Source organism: Tachypleus tridentatus, chromosome 8 (assembly GCF_004210375.1).
Source record: "Tachypleus tridentatus isolate NWPU-2018 chromosome 8, ASM421037v1, whole genome shotgun sequence".
NCBI classification, from domain to species: domain Eukaryota; kingdom Metazoa; phylum Arthropoda; class Merostomata; order Xiphosura; family Limulidae; genus Tachypleus; species Tachypleus tridentatus.
This window is the reverse complement of record NC_134832.1, coordinates 96,211,509-96,235,106: the sequence shown is the minus strand read 5'-3', so window position 1 is coordinate 96,235,106 and position 23,598 is coordinate 96,211,509. Positions and strand designations below refer to the sequence as shown.

General features: G+C 35.6%; 1 protein-coding gene across 4 annotated transcripts in view; it reads left to right on the top strand.

Annotated features, from left to right (window-relative positions):
- The window catches only part of LOC143222996 (uncharacterized), a 191,411-nt gene that overhangs the window by 83,674 nt on the left and 84,139 nt on the right, over positions 1 to 23,598 (top strand). For 3 of the 4 annotated variants that reach the window (XR_013012607.1, XR_013012606.1, XM_076450332.1), the window contains exon 3: positions 17,797 to 18,212. Coding sequence is in view for 1 of the 4 variants with exons in the window: in XM_076450332.1 (XP_076306447.1) it covers positions 17,797 to 18,212 (416 nt within the window). In the remaining 3 variants the exon portion in view is untranslated. Of the gene's footprint in view, positions 1 to 13,280; positions 13,467 to 17,796; positions 18,213 to 23,598 lie in introns of those variants that run through there. The other variant, XR_013012608.1, reaches the window with a different exon arrangement.

The following is a 23,598-nucleotide window of genomic DNA, read 5'->3' as shown; positions in this document are numbered from 1 at the left end:
AGCGTTGTCAACATCTCCCACTGACATCTCCTGTGTTAAATTGGGTAAAAACATGGCAAAGGCTAAAAAGTTGACAGAGTTTGTACGTGGCAGAATTGTCGAGCTGCAAAAGCAAGGTCTCTCTCAACGTGCCATTGCTAGTGAGATTGGGCGTAGTAAAACTGCTGTTGCAAATTTCTTAAAAGACCATGAGGGACACGGAACGAGAATTTCAAGTGATCGGCCCAAGAAAATTTCGTCGGCGTTGAGCAGGAGGATTCGATGGGTTGTCCGGAAAGATACCAGCCGATCGTCGAACCAGATTAAGGCCTTTACGGATGCAGATTACAGCTCAAGAACAATAATACGGCATCTACGAGAGAAAAACTTTATAAACCGTAAACGTCTTCAAAGGCCACTCCACCTTTCACAACACTAAACAGCTTGGTTAAACTTTGGTAAGAAGCACCAAACATGAGACGTAGAAAGGTGGAAGAAGGTTTGTTCTCTGATGAGAAAAAGAATTTCACCTGAATGGTCCAGATGGCTTCCAATGTTACTGGCACGATAAGGATATCCCACCGGAGACATTTTCTACACTACGTAGTGGAGGAGGTTCCATCATGATCTGGGGTGCTTTCTCCTTCCATGGAGCAATGGAGCTTCAGGTTATACAGGGGTGTCAAACAGCAGCTGGCTACATTGGCATGTTGGAGAGAGCATCCTTATTGACTGAAAGCCATCGCTTGTGTGGAAATGACTGGATCGTTTAGCAGAACAATGCTGCAATTCACAATGCCCGCAGGACAAAGGACTGTTTCATAGCGAATAACGTGATTCTTTTGGACCATCCGGCGTGTTCATCCGAACTGAACCCCATTGAAAATGTTTGGGGGTGGATGGCAAGGGAATTCTATAGAAATGGGCGTCAATTCCAAACAGAGCATGATCTTTGTGAAGCCATCTTCACCACTTGAAATAACAATCCAGCTAGTCTACTGCAAACGCTTATATCGACCATGTCAAAGCGAATATTTGCAGTTATTCGCAATGATGGCCGTACAACTCACTACTGAGACCTCTTGTTGGGTATTTCCTACCCTGTTTGGGACTTCTTTTAAGTATGGTCTTAAACTTTTGACCAGTTAGTATTCAGGCTAATTTCATAGTTTTTACATTTTCCCTATTAAATGCTAAAACGTTTTTATTTTTATTTTCCCTTTTCTTATTATCATCTTTCAAAGTTCTACTCAAATTCGTGGTTGAGGCTGGGAACGCAAAATGCATATTTTTTCTTAATGTTCATTGGCCTTAAGATTTTGACCAGCAGTGTATATGAATATATATATATATATATATATGAGCTACTGGTATGGTTATCCAACACTTCAGAAAGTGAGCATGTTAATACATACTGAATTTTTTTTTCTCACTTTGACAATAAAGAAACAATCTGAGCTTGTTCATAGCTACTTCGGGGAAAGTTTATCAGTGAAAGTAAACTTAATACTACTTTTAGCGTTAGGAAAGGCTTATATGAGTGTTATATTACATCTGTAGAACTGTATAATATAGTAGCTAATTGTGATTAGGTGATGGAATTGACAGTGCAAGGTTTACGATAGGAAAGTCGTTTGATTTACATTGATGACTTATTTGTGTTTGGCCATACAATTCAGAATATTGTTGAAAGAGGAAAACATAATTTCAAAGGTAATAAAAACAAAACTGAAACTCATGAAAGTTTGCACTAATGCAAATTCCTATAGGATATTTTGGGCATATAAAAAAGCAACGACTATTAATGTACGTCAAAGCAATAAGAGACAAGTTCGAAGTTTTTTTCGTTTTTACTTCATAGCATAAGCATTTTTAAGCCACTAGTTTCACTATCTGCATTCATTAAAGCTGATTTAATTTTAGATAAACAGAAGATGCAATCATTCCACATGATTAAATATATTTTAGTTGATATAACAGTGCCAACTTGTCTTAAATTAGATTATCTATTTATGCTTTTTACATACACCTACGATTGTGAAATTGGAACATTAATGTCTCAGCGCATATATTTTCAGGCTTTAAAGAAGAAATTACTCCCAAATAATTGAGTCCTAACGGAGCTGTATCTTTTACCTTCCAAACTAATAAGTAAATTTCACAATATAATTATTTTCACTCATGTGCTTGATGAGATTGGATTAAATGAACCAATATTTCGTAACAAATAGTAGCTACACAGATATAAAGTGGTAACTTTCGATAGCTAACTACTAAAGTTTATATTAATAGATTGAGTGTTAAACAAGTTGTACAAATAAAAATTTTGCAATTAAAATGCAATCCTTAAGGATGCTAGAAGAGAGGTTATGATAACACTGCAAAGCAAAAACATTCAAACCATGGAGATTGATTGGATACAGCTATGGTACACTTTCGCTTCCTACACCTGGAAGAACTAGTCCACAATTCGTTCTTCAACGACTCAATCCATCAAACTACGATATTCAATGTTCAAGTGAAGTATGATTAGATTGAGAAAAACTAGGATAAGCTAAAACCATGTGTTACTGATGAGATTCTCGGGGACTGGTTAGATCAAGATGCTAGAAAGGAAAGAGTTAATGAGTCAGATACGGAAGAAGGTGGAAGCTTCAGAAACTTCATTCCAGTTGACTGTGAGGTTTACAACACTTCTCTTGTTGTGTTTGAAGAATGGTCCATCTGTGATGGAGATTATTACCTATTCTTGTAATTAGGTGGTTGTATTACCTAACTCTGCAGATGCACAGGTCATATTTTAATTATGTTAAAAACTGGCATGTCCAATAACCTTACCTATGGCCAAGTCGTAGTCTTGTGACTACACAGATTAAAAGTTTTGACCCTTTAGTAGCAACTCAATTAAAGTCAGATGATTTGTGTTTACATGCGATGCCCAAAATTAACCCTTCTTTGAGCATTACATTGCATAAATTTTTGGACACACCATTCTCAAGTCCTACAATAATTAAAGTACGCAAGAAATTAATTGTTAGAATTTTGAAAAAGTGATAATTGTATTACTGAAATTTGGCAGTTAAGTTATGTAAAATGTGATTCCAGCAGAGAAGAGACATAGCTAAAAACCAGTCAAACCTTGGAAGTAGTGTAGAAAATTAGATACATTGTCACTGAAAATAAGCTTATCACATAGCAGCCCATTCAGCTAAGGCAGGGACCTTCTTTGAAACTCTGTCATCACACTGAACAGGACATTTGTGTTCTAAAGCGATGTCAACAAATTCTGGGTAATTTGTAATCGTTCTGTAGACAGAATATGTCGCAAACATTTGTGCAATAAATTTATGTTGGTTGTAGATTACAGGTATAATAGTAACTTAACATTTGGAGAGTCAAGGGGGCCTATTATCACTTCTATACCATGCGAAATACCATCCTTCTACAGACTGGATACCAACAAGGTACGACTCCATACAGCCACTCGTGTAAATCAATATCCCACTTCATCACAAAATGGAAATACAATTGTAATTAATTCGTGCAATATTATTTGCATATATACCATCTTTGTTTATTTAAATCATTAGAAACATCTTGCAGGGAATATATGCCCATTTGTGTTTTCCAAAAGGGCTCTTAGAATTTATTGTTTCTTTACGATTAATGATCTTGAAAAGCATGTGAAATAAAGAAAATAATCTCAATCTATAGCATAAAGATAACTAGCTTTTCATACGAATAGTTCGTAGCCACCTATGACTGAAAAATGGGTTGTAAGCTCTAGGCACTCACTTTGGTATGATATATGCAGATTCAAGCATCGAAGTTCAGTAAGAAAAGGTTATACAATTGGTGTTAAAGTGCCAACATAAAAAAGCAGTTATTGCACTAATAGCACCTAAAAATCAGTGAGAATATTCAGCCTCTTCAGTAACTACAAAATACAGATAGATTCCATTATTTTTATTGTGCATTTTGCATTTTTTGGTTTTCATTTCACCAAAACATTCTATGTTTTTTCACATTTCATCAACTAAATCCAGTGTTCCTCTTGTCGGTTTATCATTTTGATTAACTTTTTCACATATCCACTATAACTGTTAAAAACGACTTTTCATGTACAGCTAAGTTTTATATGATGTAAAATATCGTAATAACGTTTACAGTAGAGCTGATATAGTGCAATTTAAGGCGTAGGTTAGCTTTTATAGATTTAAAATGTTTTAGTAACACTTATATGATAGTTTTATCTTACTATAGTTAAACCGGTAAATTATCATTCATTATAGTATGTTTAAACTACTATAATGACATACACAGTACATCTCAATGTTATAGACTCAAAATGGTGTAATGTATTTCAAGTTCAAATCGCTATTACTAGACTTAAGTTAGAATAATGTAAGGTATAGTTTGTCATTACTGTATTGAGAAAATATATTGTATGAGAAAATCTGACAAATAACTCACCTTTAATTGACATCAAGTTTTAAAGTGCGATTTAACGTCCAACTCTTCCTTATTAAATTTCTAAACTAGCTGCTGAAATACTGGTTAAGGCGCTCGTCTCTTAATATGAGGGTCACACGTTCGAATCCCCGTCACACCAAACATGCTCGCTTTTTCAGCTGTGAGGGCGTTATAACGTGACGGTCAATTCCATTATTCGTTGGCAAAAAGTAGTTCATGAGTTGGTAATGGGTGGTGATGACCAGCTGCCTTCCCTCTCGTCTTACACTGCTAAATTAGGGACGGCTATCGCAGATAGCCCTCATGTAGCTTTGCGCGAAATTGGAAAATAAACAAAAGTTTCTGAAATATTGCTCGATTAAATATGTAACTTGAGGCAACGACTCTCGTAAATAACATTTTAAAAGCTGGCGAAGAATTGAGAAATAATAGGTCTAATGTTTGTGATAAAAATCGCGTTCAGGCTGTACATTTTAATTTTCTTTTTTGGAATAAACAAACACTTGTGTAGCTCTCTTTTCAAGTCTTGGGCATTACTTTTGACCAACGATTTTAATGTGGTTAATTTTAATGTGAGCATATTCTGTATTCGAGATCTCATGCCTTGTGTTCATTATCGATTTCTAACTAGATACATGTGCAAATATAATTTTAAAAGCTTCTCACTTAAAATCAAAACTTTTAGCTAATCTAGATGATGAAAGACATTGAGTAATCTGAAATGTCATCGATTATTTCTTTCGTTCGGATGAGCGTTTGAATTACCTGGTAAAAGGAAGTTCAGCGTTTTATTTCTTTGACTACAAGTCTTACAATTTATACAGGTTCGTCAATGATTCGAAAAACCTAACTGCTTTCAAACGGTATTTTACAAAGAAACAACGTTTAAACAAAACATTCACTCACTTGTGTCTCTCGTGATTTGTTACAAATATAAACGAAAAATATATATTGCTGAACTAGCTAGCGTTTTTACTAAAACGAATAATAACCATTAAGATTGTTGTGAACAGTCTGGACAGACTTAATAGTGGATTACGCCCAATCTGACTTCACTAAGAAATGTTTAAAAGGTAACATTCTGGTCACAGGTAATGCTCATGATTAGGGAAAACAAAATATATAAGGTTAAGTATGTTATACTAAAACGATTTTGAATATAGATGTCAATGAGTCACGTGAGAGCCACAGCCTATATAAAGTAGCAGTTAAAGGGTATTTTTGGAAATATATATTGACATTGTTTAACAATCCATAGGTAGTGTGTTGTCACATAAATTTAACCCTTTGGAAAGGATAAGTAACAGTCCTTTCCGGTACAAAATGCTTTTAGTTTCCAAAATGGGGACATCCGTTACACTCAAGGGTATTAGAAAATAAAAAGAATACAGATCAACCTGGGGCACCAGGACCAACCAGTAAGAGATCTGCAACAATTAGTAATCCAGCCGTAGTGCAGCGTTTTGTAACATTTAAGAACATACTAATACAAAAGTCACTGGAAAAGCCGTCCACGTATCTCAAGCAATAGTGTGCAACATGATAAAAAGAATACCTGCCTGTAAAAGCGATACAAGTCACGTGTACACAAGCTGCTTCCATAATCTATCTGTTAAACTGTCACATATCACAACCAACTGAAAAGTGAAACAGGTATTCGCACTAGTCCGTTACATACCTATTTATGTTTGTACGATTGTACTATTGAAATGAGCACTTGTGGTTGTTAGATAGAGCACGAACTGACATGGTGAAGCTTCAAAATCGTTTGCTCCTCCAGTGGCAGAGCGGTATGCTTTCGGACTCATATCGTTAAAAAGCGGGTGTCACTACCCGTAATGAGCAGAGCACAGATAGCCCATTGTGTAGCTTTGTGCTTAATTCTAAATAAATAAACAAATAAAGAAACCAAAATCATTTTAACATAAAGTTCTGAAAACCGTTAATTATTTCATCTGATAATGCTTTATAAGTGAATAGGCATGCATGGCTGTAACTCTCAATGAAAGACCTTCCAGGTATTTGCTATCTTTGAATTTTATAGTTCAGTTTATTCAGATATTTAATGTTTTACCACAAGATAGAGCTGTTTTATTTGTAACGTTCAAGCATTTGAAACATATTTTGTAGGCTTGCGAAAATATACTCTTCAAAAAAAGAAACGCAAAAGGGATATTTTTGTTATTTTAAAGAGAAATATATGTAATAACGTTACAAGCTCAGAGTATGTGATGTTACACGTGTTAAGGCACTGATTGTCAGACCAAAATGACAATAAAAGTTGTGCACATTGAAAACGGAAAAAATCATCGGATTTTTCGCCAAAACGCATTCGTGTCCAATAAACTTGTTTGAGAGATCTGCATGTTCTGTAAGTGCAACATGTGCAAAATCCCTATAAAAGTGACGGGTTCTCGGTTTCCATAGCTCAGTGTTAAGCCACCGACACGCAATACAGTTACGCCAAGACTGACTGAAGCACAACGCAACAACGCCATTGGTCGCTTGGAAGCAGGCGAATCTCGATCAGATGTTGCCAGAGCTGTGAATGTCCACCCAAGCACCATCACAAGGCTATGGAATCGTCACCAACAACATGGATCAACTCATGACCGTCCACGATCTGGCACACCTCGTGTGACCACGCCCGCACAAGATCGCTACATCCGGTTACGTCACCTTCGGGATAGGACCACCACTGCGACGTCTACTGCCTCAACCATACCAGGGCTGCGTAGGATTTCCGATCAGACCGTACGCAACCGTCGACGAGATTCTTAGGCCCCATGTGCAACCCATAATGGTGAACGTCAACGACGTTTTTCCACATGACAACGCCCGTCCTCACACAGCCCGACTCACCACTGTCTTCTTGAGACACCACAACATCAACGTTCTTCCCTGGCCCTCCAGATCACCAGATTTAAACCCCATCGAACATCTTTGGGACGAGTTGGACCGACGTCTGCGACGGCGACAACCTTAACCGCAGACTCTACCTCAGCTTGCAGCAGCTTTGCAGGCTGAATGGAGAGCCATTCCACAGGATGTGATTCGTCATCTCATTGCTTCCATAGGCAGGAGATGCCAAGCAGTTATTGATGTTCATGGGGGCATACTCGTTATTGACGTTAAGTGACGTTAAACGTCAACTAGTGAGCGTGAACTTCGCCTTTGCAGACTTTGGATGTTCAGCAGTGAATGTGCAAAGTTTCACACATGTCATACAGAACTACCCGGAATAAACTTGTTAACAATATGTCTCAAATTTTGCCTTTTGCGTTTCTTTTTTTGAAGAGTATATTAGAACCTTAAACAGTCTACAGATTTATTTGATAACAAGAAGTTATTGATCTGTAACAACAAGTAAAGCTTTAGAAACAAAATAACTCTCTATTAAATTTCTCACCCTGAAGAAAAAAAAAGTTCCTCACGTTGTAAATGGTGTCTGTTTGTTTCTGAAAATCAACAAAGTTTATGTAGTTCTTTTTAAATTGTTCGAGTTTAGGCTAATCAAATTAGTTAAGACTTGAAAAGCGAAAAAGTTACACACTTACAACTCTAAAATTTGTGGCTCGATTTCCCCCTGTAGACGAAGCATACATGTTTGTTTTTGAATTTCACACAAAGCTACAAAAAGGTTATCTGCGCTAGCCGTACCTAATTTTGTAGTGTAAGACTAGAGGGAAAGCAGCTAGTCATCACCACTCACCACCAACTCTTTTACCAACGAATAGTGGGATTTACCGTATAATTATAACGTCCCCACGGATGAAAGGGCAAGTATGTTTGATGGGACGAGGATTCGAATCCGCGGCCCTCGGATTACGAGTCGGACGCCTTAACAACCGGCCATGCCGGACCTACAAAGCATAGACGGCCATTTTGTAGCTTTCTGCTAAATATCCTTATGTGTCGCATTCGAAAGTGTTAAAACAGTTAAGACAGAGGTCACATGCCAAGTTCATGTATAGCCGTCCCTAATTTAGAGCTGCTATTTAAAATTAGAATAATCGCTCAGCAGCACCTTCCGCCTACATGACTACTCTTAATCGAATAGTAGAATAAACTTCTAATTTAAAACATACTCACTGAGGAAAGTGTCGAGCGTTTTCAAAAAACATATCGCAACCTTTGGATTTGGACCTTTCATATGGAGCTGACACAGCAGCCACTAAACTACACCGCGTCTTTTATTACTACGTGGTATGCTACATTGAGAGATAACAATATATCATATAGACTTGGGAGTTACAATAATATGTCGATCTCTAGGAAACATACAGATTACAAATCAAGTAAAAGTCAGAGCAGCATTTGTGAAGAGCGCATAAAGTTTTTGTTATTTTCCAATAAATTAATGTTAACACTAATCTAAATACGTTTCAAATTTAGTATATAGCTAACTTGACCCTACAAATATGCGGTCTAATTACATGCAGTAGAGGTCAAAATTTCTCTTAAACCTAGGTAGACGAGAGGAGGGGTTACTCGAATAATCAATGCCACCTGTTAAAGTGTCAGTAGATAGCTAGTCCTCTCGTGGTCTTTCTGTTCAAAAGGAATTCTAAGAATTTTACATAGTGGTTTAAACCCCCTTAGACCTCCCTAGTACAGCGGTAAGTCTACAGATTTACAACGCTACATTCAAGGGTTCCATACCCCTCGATGGCTTTGCTATATGAAAACACTCACACAAATTCCCTTATGGAGTTAGCCGCAACGTTGTCGTACTAAATGTTCAGTAACTCGAAATAATGCAACGGCTCCAATTTTATGAGTTCAGTAATGTAATGTTTAATTAGAGGTGTTGTAGGAGATATCGGGACCCGTAGTTTCAATGTTTCTAACTTCTAGGGTTACTGTTGTAAATTTCTAACCTTATGTGAAAAGAAAACGTAATTTATATTTGTTTTGTAACTTTTGTAAGTCCTTTAAACGCTCGAGTGTGACCAGAAGGCTTAAAAAAAACTAATAAGTGATAGAATGTTCGTCTAATGTAGTAGATTTCATATTGTTTTACTTTCTCTACATTACAGTAGGCGTTGCAGTGTGTTAAACTTCGAGTTCAGATTTTGTTGTTTATAACAAACACTTCATATAAATGTCTTTTACTATTAGAATGCCCCGCAATTGTTTATAAAACACCATACTTTAATCTTGGGTCGGTTGGCACCACTTCACAGTTTGTTTAGGAGTCCTGATGTTCTGACCACGTGACTTACCCTAACGAGGATAGCAGACGATAGAGAGCTAGTCAGTAAAAACAAGAGCCCTCTCAGTGGTGAGAATGTCTGAACCTGGCTGTTTAATGCTTATTACTCTACGCTCACTCACGGGATCAAGTTCACGCGCGTCTAGGGGTAGAGGGCTATAAATATAAAACCACGTTCTTTGTGACAGTGTTCTAACAATATTTAGACTTGTGTAATTCTGTACTGTAATTGGGCATTCTCAGTATCTCTAACATTGCGGTGTTCTATAGTAATTTGTAGACTAATGTAAAACCTAATACAATTTCACAAAAAAAACAAACGGTGTTCTACATAACTTAAGCTTGTCTAATCTTTGTAACGACCTCTCATTCTACTAATACGAGAACTAACTTGCTACTGTTGTCGGCGGTGTTTTCACGTGCGCCGATGTCCAACAATCAAGTATTCGCAAGAACACAGATTACGGATATGCACTACGAACTATAATTTCGCACTCAGACAGTAGATAAAAACAAACACACACGAATGAAACAAAATCTGATTGTGTTTGTGTTTTTATCCCCTAGTCCAGGGGTTCTTAACCAGGGGTGCGAAGATGATTTCCAAGGGGTGCGAGGATGCCCATGAATAATTAAAGCAAATCTATATTTTTACATAAGAGTATGCTTTATATTTTTAGCTTTTTTTTATATTTAAGTTTCCAGGGGGTGCGAGAAATGATTACTGATTTTAAAGGGGTGCAAACACTGAAAAAGGTTAAGAACCACTGCCCAAGTCGATTGTTAATCGTTTGTGATAAAACTGACAACAAGAGAGGCGTGTACTCCTAGCCGTCGTATAAAACGTTTATATTTTCACTCGTATGCAGGGTCAGAAATTTAAAGGTTTTTTTTTTATTTACTGCCCAAATTCAGTTAAACATGTTAGAGTGTGATATACCAGAATCCAATACTAAATCCCAACTATTCCAAATAACATACATATGAGTGAAAAAGTACTGAGTGAGACCACCAGTACATAACACTGTAAACAGTTATGACGATACAATATTTACATCGACGTATACGAGTATAGTCGCGCCTATTGTTACTATCTCGCACTCCAGCCTCACATAACACGACTTTAGTTCATTGTTCAACCTGATGTTCGATCAACAACCACACTTTCTCGAAAAATGAATCAAATGGAGCTAGCTACAAGAGAAACATCGCTAAGTATACAAAATATAACACTTTAAGTGTAAAGAAAGTGTAGGTGTTTAGATTATGTTTTATTTTTAGATGGTGGGATGGGAAGATGTGTTTACAATTTTTAGCTTAGTTTAGTAATAACACAAGTTTTCTTTATTACTGGATATAAAATAAATTCGTGTATTGATGTTTATATTAGAGAAAAAATATTTGAAAGCTCTGTTCGCATCAATAGAAAGAGATAGGTTAGTTTCATGTTTTAATTATATTCATAGCTTACTCCGAGAAAAACATACACTACTCTTTAAGTTTTGTTATTGTTTCAAAGTAATTTTCCAAAGAGAAACTATTTCTCGATTAAAGCTTATTGAAGTATTTTTTTCGTTTAAACGTTTTCCTTGTGCGTGCGTGTGTCAAAGTCTAATCATTCTGCCAATAAAACTGCTCAGTTTCAACAATATCAGGTCTGACAACCTTGTCAAGTGATACAAACATTTCCTTCGAGTTTATAATCTTCTGAACTCAGTATTTTCTCTAGGGCCCGTTCCCCGCTGGTACAGTAGTAAGTCTACGGATTTACAACGCTAGAATCAGGGGTTCGATTCCCCTTGATGAACTCAGCAGATAACCCGATGTGACTTTGCTATAAGAAAACACACACACACACTCATGGGGACACCATGGCAGTGGAACACAAAGATGAATTCCAATATACTTTCATGATATTTAATGCTTAAAAAAAAAAGGACTCACAAATGAAAAATTCCTGAAGATTCTTATCTCTCTGACTTCCTGTGAACCAATGAACTCTTACGGACTTATAACTCTAAAATCAGGCGTTCGATTCCCCCGAGGGTCGCGGGTTCGAATTCCTGTCGCACTAAACATGCTAGTTTTTTCAGCTGTGGGGGCGTTATAATGTGGCAGTCAATCCCACTATTCGTTGGTAAAAGAGTAGCCCAAGAGTTGGCGGTGGGTGGTGATAAGTAGCTGCCTTCTCTGTAGTCTTACACAGCTAAATTGTGATTGGCTAGCGCAAATAGCCCTCGAGTAGCTTTGCGCGAAATTCAGAAACAAACAAGTCAATTACCCCCCTCCTCCCCGGTGAACAGAGCACACAGCTTTGCGCTGAACACCAACAATTTAACACCTTAACGGATGTCTAAATTATTTCATTTGGAAACTTAAGAATAAATTTAATCTTTATACAGCACATGATAGCCTTTTGTATAAATTTCTATTACAACACATCCCATACAATCGGTATATTACTAGTAATTGTGAGTTGTTTATTACCTAAAACTCGTATTATATTACGTTATGTCAGCAATAGCAAGTGTTTGTTTGGCCTCACTTCCAGTAGAAGTTACAAAATAAACTATTCTGTTGAATTATTTCGATATACTTTACTTTTAAGGCATTCATTTTTATGTGGTAGTAATTATTTTCACTTTCAATAAGAACACAATAAAAAGAAGCTCTTTGTATCTGTTGTGGCGAAGCCGTTGAAGTGAAAGTTCGTTGACACAACTGTATTACGTTGTGCGACATACTACTGAACTAAACTTGGCAGAGAATACGCAAGGTTAACACGATATATTATTGGTTCTCAAGTAACCTAATATGGATTGAAAACCCTTTTCAAATGATGTTCTTTTAGTCTTGAGCAAGTAATTCTGGGTTACGTCGAGTTGCTCTCATAGCAAGTAGTTAGCAGGCTAGTCATCTCACAGGATGACTGGTGTATTTTCCGTTTCACTGTCTGCTTATAAAGTTACTATTTTTGAAAGTATATAAGATCAACAAATAGTCGTGTGAATTCTTATGGTTGCTTTTGGTAAATTTTTATTATTATAACTAACACTGTGAAAATAATGATGGATTACGCAACTTAAAGTTATTAGACGTTTCTCTTTTTCATTTGCTCTTACATTTTAACTTGTGTTTTCGGTTTAGTGTTTTTAGTTCTCAAAGGTGATATCAAGAGCGTGATGTTGATTATGGTTGTACTTATTATCAAGTAATATTATATACAATCAATACGAATGGTTAGAATACCATACAAACCACCACACTGATAGACACGATGCTCTGTGAAAAGGTACTTAAAATATATCCGGATTTCTCTTAAGTGATCCTGGATTTAACAAAAGCCGTAAACTTTTCATTCTACACAGATCCATTAAAATCCTTGAGATTTTCCCGTCTGTATTTTGTCGCTTGTTCGACTCTATCAAAAGAGTACATCTCTTTTTGCCCGTAGGCGACCGACCGATCGGAGTTATTTCCATAGTCAGTGGCGTTGTTTGCGAGAAGGCAAATTTCTTGTCTAGACGGTACACCCCTCAGAGTAAGTGAGTCAGGCCGGAGCTGCCTGTACCCATTGTTGAGTTAAACTGGTGTGGGGTGGGCATAAGCAAGGAGCTTGCTCACAAATAGGTGGAACATAGCCAGACTTCTCAAGTGAGGTTGAAGACGCAGGCTACTCATGTATACCAATCGTGTATTTATGTCATGAGCGAAGCCCAAGGATGCTTGAACAGATCAGTTTACCAAGAAGTTGGTATTTAGTCTGGCACAGAGCCCAGCTTGTTTCCTTTGTATAAAGGTAGGATTGGATTATATAATTAATGAAATCTACTGACAGAGAATGATTACTTTGGAAAAACGACAGTTTAGGACTTTAGTTCGTTTAACAAAACTTGTTGTTTCTTCGGTTTTAAGAAATAATTTTAAGGAAAAGATAAGAAGGAGCAAAATCTGGAGCAATAAAACATAACAATCTAACAGTTAAATATTTACAGACCTGATAGTTATATAACTTAATTTCCATGTGCTGGTACAACTGATTTCGTTTCATTTAATCATTCTCTCTAAATCACGTCAGAGAAAAAGAACCCTGCACTTGTAGAATTCTACATAATTGGGTTTTCTCTTCGTGGTTCTGCTGCAAAACTTATTTGTGAAACAGAGTTACGTTATACATGAAAATACAGTTTTATAAGTTTTAGTTAAGGAATCATTACTCGAAGGCGATATATTACACCCTAACGTAGATCAGAATAGATAACCATAAATTATTAAATGCAGCTTTCCACCAATAATGAATAAATTTGAGATATTTTCGCAGTAAGTGAATAAAGTTTTTGAATTTTGATAAACGTCATAAATTTCATTACAAAACAACAACGTTTATAACAATTAACACACACTACTAGCAAAAAATGTTTTAGTCTTTTATATAACACTTATTAAAATTCACTATAAAAATATCCAGTTGATACTTTCCACTTGCATCAGTTTGTGTATCATTCACACCAAAAGCGCAAACAAAAAATAAACCATTGTGGCACTTTGATGCAGCTAATAAAATCGAAATGGTTCAAATGACGCAAAATTTTAACATTTTGATTTCTTGTCCAATCAGTTCTCCAAGTATCAACACTGACTTCTAATTAGCACAAGCTACCTGCTTAAGCGGAAGTAAAATAACACTCTACTGAATATAGCTAACTGAATATACTTCCGCTTTTATGTATAAAAATAAGAATACTATGTTATCAATTAGGTACTCTCGCTGTTAACGTTTTCGGATGCGATAATGTTACTATCAGAACTACAGAAGTGGTTACCTTCCCTTACAACCAACCACCTTACATCCTAGAGTATGGTATATATCTGGGTGACCATCTAAATATTTCTTTTCATTCCCACATGTGTCACAGTGTCTCGTAGCTAGTATGAATGAAGAAAGAAGTCGCACTAACAAAGTTGTAGTACTTGTTGACTCTCGGTGTAACGTGGCTTTAATATAGATAAACCAATTGCTCTCGCGTTCGAGTGGAAAAATAATTTCATGTGATTCAAGCAACTTCAATACACGTTTTACGAAAGTAAGAGGCTCAAAAATGCTGCTTTAAGTATATAATGGCATATAATCTACAACAGTAAGATCGTTTTAAACGGAAGTAGATTTGCGTTAATTACAGAACTGTATAGACGAAATAAAAGATGTGTAAAGCTTTTAGAAGGTAACTTCTTCATATGCTTTTATAATTGTATTATGAACACTTCTGATATATTATTATTTTTACAAATACCAGGATAGTACAAAGATGTTTATATATGTTATGTATATCTTATGACTGGAAAGTTAATTTATTACTATATATATTTAAGGTGTTTGTTAGCAACAGGAAACTTATAATTATAGTAGTTTAGTAGAAAGTTCATACTGCTCTGTTATTAGTTGAACTGTTTTATAAACACTAAATATTTATGTCTTTATCAAATTTTACGAATGTGTAATTAGATAAGCAGCTAGAACTTTTTAAGCCAACATGTAATAAGTACGTCCCTTTGTAGCTTCATTTGAAATTGGTGTTTTAGCTTATGAAAAATTCTACTATGTAACTTGCCCCCCAGTGGCTCAGCGGTATGTCTGCGGACTTACAACGCTAAAATCCGGGTTTCGATACCCGTGGTGGGCAGAGCACAGATAGCCCACTGTGTAGCTATGTGCTTAATTCAAAACAACGACTATGTAACTTATTCGTTAATTAATGTAACTTACGTCATTACTTTTATACAGCAAAAATGTATTTTATGAATTCTGTTGTTTTTTTTTAAAGTGAACATATACGAGCATATAATTCTATCAAAAGCATAATTCGTGGCCATACAAAATATTTGAAAAATAGATTACGGTGTAAGTTGTGTTTGTACCATACAAAAAACAAAACCAAAGAAGCACTGTTTTGAAGATTCCAGAATGACTAGTTTTGCTTCGTTATTCAGCTGACCTTGAAACTTCCTGGTGGTAAAATTGTCCGCCTTTTCATGAAAAGCTCTATTTGTAGTTGTCGTGGCCATTAACCCTACAGCTTAGTGTTTTGTAGATTTTGAATTGCCTCTTGTGGTTTTAAAGAAACTACATACAGTTAAACACGTCTCTCGTCTTTCTTTCTTTTTTTTTTGTGGGGGAGGAGGATTTTTGTTCCGAGACCAGAGCACTGGTTAGCTTGACATTATTTGAATGGATAATACTCCGGAACTATTAAATACGCAAGCTCAAATGTGAACTCCATTACTTATTAAGTTCGCCAAACTGTTGTTGTTTTTTTGACAAGTTTGGAAAAACAACAAAATTAGCTACTATATGTATTTGTTATGTCATTGCCAAAACATTGTTTCCAAAGTACTCATTAAATTATTAGAATGATTGTAGTGGACACCAGAGAAGTTTTTGTCAGGATCCACCTTATTTATAATAAATAAATAATATGTTATTAATCCTTACCTTAAAAATATCATTTTTAGGTGATTTAAATAAAGTAGGTAATAATAATAATTCACTTACTTGATCCAGTTCACACCATAACAGTAATAGTCGTTGTTCATTAAAACTAATTATATAATATTATTACGGTGTCTGATATATCCGAGCCAGTCTCATGAACTGTGGAATTCGGCAAAATATGTCTTCGGTATTGAATATGGCAGCTTTACAGTGTTTGACTTGATATAACGTATTATTGTTTAGTTTCACTCATATGTTCATATAATTATCACTTTATAGGAACCAAATATTATTTATCCACTTATTATTGATTTAGTGATAGTCCTACAAAAGTGAAAGTTTGAATAAGATTACTTCTTTATTGCTATATTTTAGGCTTGACTCCATTTTCATCTGATGAATAGTCGAGGCATTAATAATTAACTGCACATTTCTTTTGCCAACAGATTATTTATAATTTATTCATAGGATCAAATTAACATCAATATCTTAACCTATTCATTTGCATTATTCGTTACGAACATGTTTGGTTTGTTTATTTTACGCTGAAATAAAACGTTTACTGCTTATCGGTATTTCTACGCATGTGTACCAACGTGTGTAACAGAAGACAGTTTTATAAAAAGAAACAAAGTATATATAATAGTGCCTTGTTGATGACCTTATGCCTTTATGAATCCAAACAGTGAAAAAAAAATAAAAACCCGGGCATAAGCCAAATACATTTGTTCAATAAATGGTCGAATTCGCCTATTGGTTAGCTTCATGCACTACGAATCCGTGATTCGTGCCCTGTTTTTGCACTTTAGGACTGCGGGCACGTCGTAAGTGTGATTATAAAATCGAACTACTAAATTAGAATATCCCAAGCGATGTTGCCTAACTGGCTTCTTTCTAGTCTATCTATTCACGATTAGAGAAGGTCCCAAGTAGCCTTGCACTGAAAAATTTAACAAACCGCCCGAGCAAAATTTGTAAAAGTATTCAAACTGCTATAAAGAGGGGTTTCCTTCCATTTCTAAAACTACATTCTCGGTTATCATACAACAGAACCTGACAAGCAAACAACAACAACAAAACACTCAATAAAGTTTCAAAACAAGATACACTAAAACGGAGAGAAACCGCAACTAGTCAACAACTGTCTCTCAAAGCTGACAACGGTAAGTTTCTAACTTACATCTCTGAATTTCCTGTTTCGATTCCCGACAGTGGATAGCAGATAGCCCAATGTAGCGTTGCTCTTAAACACGCTCGCGCGCGTGCGCGCATACACACAAAATTAATATTACTGCTTATTCTGAAAGTAAAACAGAAAGATGAACGTAATTAACTCGGTTACATATATGGTATATAACAACGTTTTATAAGTGTTTTACAATTTTAATATTGAAATCTGTCGTTCGGTTTACTTAAAGAAAAGCTAAATTGTGTTTGTTTGTGTATAATATTATGTAAACACCACTTGTTTTAAACACTCGTGAAATCATAAGGTTGATCTTTACCAATCCTAGACAGATAACTACAAAACATTTCAGTTCTGGTCCAAAGTATTACAGTGTTAGAGAAAATTATAAAGGGTAGAATAAGTGTATTGGAGAGCGTTGATGAATTTTATTATTTTGTTTGTTTTACTCAGGAAAGTAGCCCAACAGTTGTGATCTACGAACAACTTCATGTACCGGAGTACGGAAGGAAATCTTTGTTGGAAGATCGTTGTGACGTTTGTTTCACACACTGTACTCAACTGAAGAACGAGGTTGTGGCCATGGTCCAGTCCCTCGAACTCGCCAGCGAAAAAGGTAGTGGCGGCACCTATCGACCACCTCCTAAACTACCTACATCACTCCATGACTCTCTTTACTTAAATACCTATTACCACGTGAATCAGCACCACAGTCAGCAAGGGGATGCTTTACCTTTATCAGTTAAAATCCCCTCAGCGGCTGGAACTAGAGCATATGGTGTACATAATGGAAATGTCAATGGAATAGCACGTGTATTGCCTTCACCAGAGCTTCAGCATTCTCTTCTGCCAGCTGCTAGCGGTCAGAGGTACGTTTTTTTTGTTTTCTTCAAAATTACATGAGTTAGATGTTAAGGAGTGATCTCATCATCTTCTAAAAAGCTTATTTTATTTTGTTTGAGCATTAACTTCTTCCTATGTGACTTTATAGTCTGAGCAAATAGTTTAAACAACTTGTGATAACTGGTGACCTCTAATACCGATATCGCCAAGAGACAAGTGTTTATATGAAAACGGCTAAGGGTCATTATTTGTCCCCATGTCTACATCAACATTTGAAAACAATGTGCATGTATTCAGTTACTGCTACAACTTAAACTCCTAAATCTCATATACGAGGTATTCCTTTAGTTGTATTCTGATTGCTTTCCACATTTGGATAAATTTGTATTAAATAATTTGTAATATTACTTGTGTTGTTGTAATAAGTACAGAATTTTTCGTTATGTGTGTGTGTCTGTATGTATTTAATAGGTAATCCAGAAAACTCACATAACAAATCTTTATAATCTGTGAGCTTCAGAAGCGTGTGAAAGTGGAAGATATTTATTTCGTTGTTGTACGTTTTGTGAGACATTTTATCTAGATTTAAATATTTAAAGTTTCAGTGATGCGAGAAATAACATATCACCATAATGATGACGTGCAAACATGTCTTTAAGTTAGCTAGACAACCCACATCAGTAGCTTGTCAGTCCTTTATTAGTTTACAAGTGACTGGCGTGGGTTATCTATTTCGTTTTAAAAACATTTTATCTTGACAGTTAAATGTAAAGATGAAATTCAATAACATATTTATTATCGGTTTTGAAATAATCCTTCCTTTAGTTATTGTTATCACAATCGATCTTAAAGTAATTTTTCGTTAAATTTATAAGCATGCAACATGTTACCAAAAATGGTGTTTGAAACCGTAATGCTTTTAATAATAAGTGGCATATAACAAATATTTTTAAACAATTTTTCGTACATAAAAAATCGTCGTATTATTGAATGATTCATCACGATTGGACTGCTGGTCTTAAAATTCGTCTGTTAATTATTGTTAACTGTTATTGAAAGCTTATTTTATTAAATAACGCGAAATACGTTGTACCACTTTTTACCAAATATTATTTTATAAGATTATGAATAAAACATTACTGCAATTCGTCTTTAAAGATTCACTTGCTGGGTGATCTCGATTTTTTTTTAGTGCTCTAAAATTAACCTGCGGGAATAAACCAACTAAGGGCATCTACTCTGTTAGGAATTGTCATAGCATTGACTGCCTAGTGTTACAGCAATCAGCCAAAGTTTACCTTTACTCTAATCGTGATAACTCGCGTTGTTTCCAATAGAACGTGTTCTTTAGCAGTACCACCCTAGCTGGTCTTTGTTCGCAGCAGGCAGCAGACCATTACTACTGACGGTTGTCTTTGTTATATATGTTGTTATGTAATAAAATTGGACTTCTGATCAATTTGCAGCTAGCAAAGACCAAAGGTTGATCATTTCTTTTCTTCTGAGAGAACAGCTATAACAGCACTTATCTTAAACCATCTCATCTGCTACTGTTAACACGGAGAGTATCTTGAATATGCACACTTTAGATGGTCTTTTTAAAGATATCCTTAAGCATCTAAATGTTCAGCTCGTAGATAGAGTCCCCAGCCTTCAGGTTTCCAAAATGTTCATGGAAGAAAATGGAGATGAAACTGTACATCTACATTTATCAGTGGGAGAATCAGTTTGTGCCTGGCACACATTCCAATTTTCACCAAAGACAAAACTACCACCAAACACCTCTTCAACCAATATAGATAAGATCCCATATAGAATAAATAGGTAATACCAGTGGTTGCAACTGTGATTCTGCTACAGAATGGTTAACTGAGGAATCAGGTCCAGGCTGCTGGAATAAATACATTAATTCAAAAAAATCTACTGGCTAAAGGAACAGCAAATTCCAAACCAAATGATTATAACAGCAAATTTGAAAATATGGGGCTATTACTACTAAGCCCAGATAACAGAAAGATGAAAACATTCAAATTGAAGGGAACTTATATGAAACGAACAGACTATGATCTAACATGATTTTCATCAGGTAGTAGAATACCTTCTGTGCGTTTTCTAGAAGAGACATTGATCAGTGATGGTCCTAAAACATTCCTTCTCAGACTTCAATACATCCTAAATCATTGTTTATTATGTGAACAATGTATTTGTTGTATAATGAAGTTGTGAACTGTATGTGTTATCTTTAAGATTATATTTAGTTGTTAATCATAACTCATACCTTACTGGGATATTTCGATGAAATGATATTACATTTTTCCTAATACATAAATTTTATGTAACTGGAGAATTATTGAATTTTGCATTATTTGTGATTTAAATCATAGTTGATTACATTGGGTGATTAAGTATTACTTAATATTTATTAAAAACTTTCGTTTATTTATCTTGTATTTTAATCTTTTATTTGCCTTTAACGGAAAGAAAAAACTTTGTTTCAACATAACGTTACTGTATTATGTGGGTTTCGATTTTACAAAATGCTACTATTTTAAGCACTTAGCTAAATTTAAAAAAAATATGTGAAACGTGTTTTATGAATAGTTCATTAAGTCATTAATGCATTTGTGTTAAAATAATTTATTGAGTCATTAATTTGAATATTAAATTTACTTGGAATAAGCTAAATAAAAAGTGGAGGAAAGCGCTGAGAAATCCACTTGTCTGTAGTAAATACCAGTTTTAAACTGTTCCTGAGATCAGCAGAACAACTTTACAGTTACTTATGTTGTTTGCCAAACTTTCCCGTGGGAATTAAGAGTAGTTATTATGGTAATGGTGGAAAGTAGGGATGTGTCCTTTGTTACCTGAGTTGTACCAGGTTTAGTAACGTGTACTGCAGGTTTCTGTTTTCCAACATAACAAAGTGCCTGGGTTATCCTGCCAACTAATATTAAATACAAAGCTCATTTTAGTGAATTACTTCAAGTGCAAAATTTACATTATTGGATAGCCTGTAGTACAAAAGAACGAAAAGAATCGTGGAGCGACCCATTTAACTCCTAGGAAAATAACCACTGTTTTAATGGAAAAGTATATAAAAGACAATATAAAAATGCGGAATAACAAATGAAATTTTAGTTGTGAAGGAGTATTTTGAAATTGACGTAATCAGTTATCGTCTGAATACATGAATGTTTTATGATAGCACACGTTACTAAAATGACTATTGATTTGATTGAATAAAAGACTGAAGTGTGATGCAAGAAAAAAGCTGTTTTCGAACTTTGTCTCAGAAACTTGGTTTCTTTGAGTGTCAACTCACGTATATTTCGTGTGAAAATAGTTCAGCAAGTTTTAATTTTTTTATGCTCTGGGACAGTTTGTTCACCATTATTTTTATCAAATTTTCAGTCGTTCGATTTCCCAATATTACCATGATTAGGTATCAAAATCGTTGATAAACTTTTTTATAATTATTTAAGTCGTTAGTAAGTTTCAGTCTCATACTAACACGGTAGTAAGTCTACGGATTTACAACGCTAAAATTACGGGTTCAATTCTTCCCGTGAGACTCAGCATGTAGCTCGATGTAGCTTTGCTTTAAGAAAAAACACACACAAATTAAGTTTTATTGGTTGGCGTTTTCTTGTTTCATTAGCTTTGCTGTCAAGATTAGACTCTTGAATATTTGTCAACTGTTTTAAACAAAGTATTATAATGGATATAATCAAGTCCTCATCTTGATTTTGAACTATTATGCGAAAATGATCCAATATTTTAAAGGTTATTAAACATTGTGAAAGGAGTAACTCGATTACGTAATAGCAAACCCAAATACATCACGAAGATATTCTCACTGATTTATCCCTCTCTCTTGTAACAATTAGAGATTTCAAATCTATCTCGCATTTATGATATATCTTCGAATGTGCTAAAACACTGTTACTAAGAATTTTCTAAGCGTTCTGCGTTTTCTAGCCACCATAAATTCTTAAGATTTAAAATATAACTTACAACAATCCTTCTTTTTTCGAAGAAACAGTTCGAAATTTGGATAAACAATGTAAAGTAAACACTATGAACTTATGCCGAAAGTTCTAGGTGTCATCAGTAGTTAACTTTCAAATATGTTAGTCCTCAAGCACTTTTAATGTCTTGTTTTTGTTTTCTTGGCACACGCTTTACATGCGCATCGTAAGTTCCCTTCCGGGGTGAGCATCAAACGCACGACGTGGATCATGTGCAAACACTCTGCATTGAGCGATCATTCCTGATTCCAACCTTGTCCGTAGCTGCCGGTGTCGCTGGTCTCACTCACATGAATGTCAAAGCTACACATCATTCATCTGTAACAGTGCCAGACTTTCCTCGTTAAAAAATAAATAAAAGTTTGGTTGTGTTTTTTCTTGATGTCGAGTTTACGGAATCACCTCAGTTGAGACAGACTTGTGTAACTGGTTCCGGAAGTAACAAAATCGACAAAAGTGTACAAAAGTGTCAGGATAAGCAAGTGAATAAAATTTGATTGAAAGTAGATTTGAGATAAATTGTATAATCTTTTTGTGACGGGTGGGCAGAAAGTCTTGTATAGAAAGTATGTACTTGTAACTCAGATGATTCATTACCTTTGGGCCTGGCATGGCCAAGCGCGTAAGGCGTGCGACTCGTAATCCGAGGGTCGCGGGTTCGCGCCCGCGTCGCGCTAAACATGCTCGCCCACCCAGCCGTGGGGGTGTATAATGTGATGGTCAATCCCACTATTCGTTGGTAAAAGAGTAGCCCAAGAGTTGGCGGTGGGTGATGATGACTAGCTGCCTTCCCTCTAGTCTTACACTGCTAAATTAGGGACGGCTAGCACAGATAGCCCTTGAGTAGCTTTGTGCGAAATTCCAAAAACAAAACAAACATCATTACCTTTGCTTCCGAAGTTTCAGGTAATACAGAGGTTAGTTTTATATCCATTGTTGCCTGAGACAGTACATTTCTGGTTAGGTATTTCAAGTTCTGTTATGTAACATTTATATATTATATATGGTTCCCATTTAAAAACAAAATTTTCGATACTGCATGGAAATGAAGTTAGCATCTAACGTTATATCGTATTTTAATAATATCATAAAGCAATTGGTTCTTTTTAGTTCGCGCTAGCCATCTCTACTTTTGTAGTGTAAGACTAGAGGGAAAGCAGCTAGTCATCACCACCCACCGCCAACTCTTGGGTTACTCTTACCAACGAATAGTGGGATTAACTGTCACATTATAACGCCCCCACGGCTGAAAGAGCGAGCATGTTTAGTGCATATCGAGTACCTTAACCACCTGGCCCTGCTGGGTCGCGAGTATGGATCTCTGTAATATATTTAGAAACATGCTGGTTTACAGTGACTTGTTTGTAGAAACTTCGAACATGTT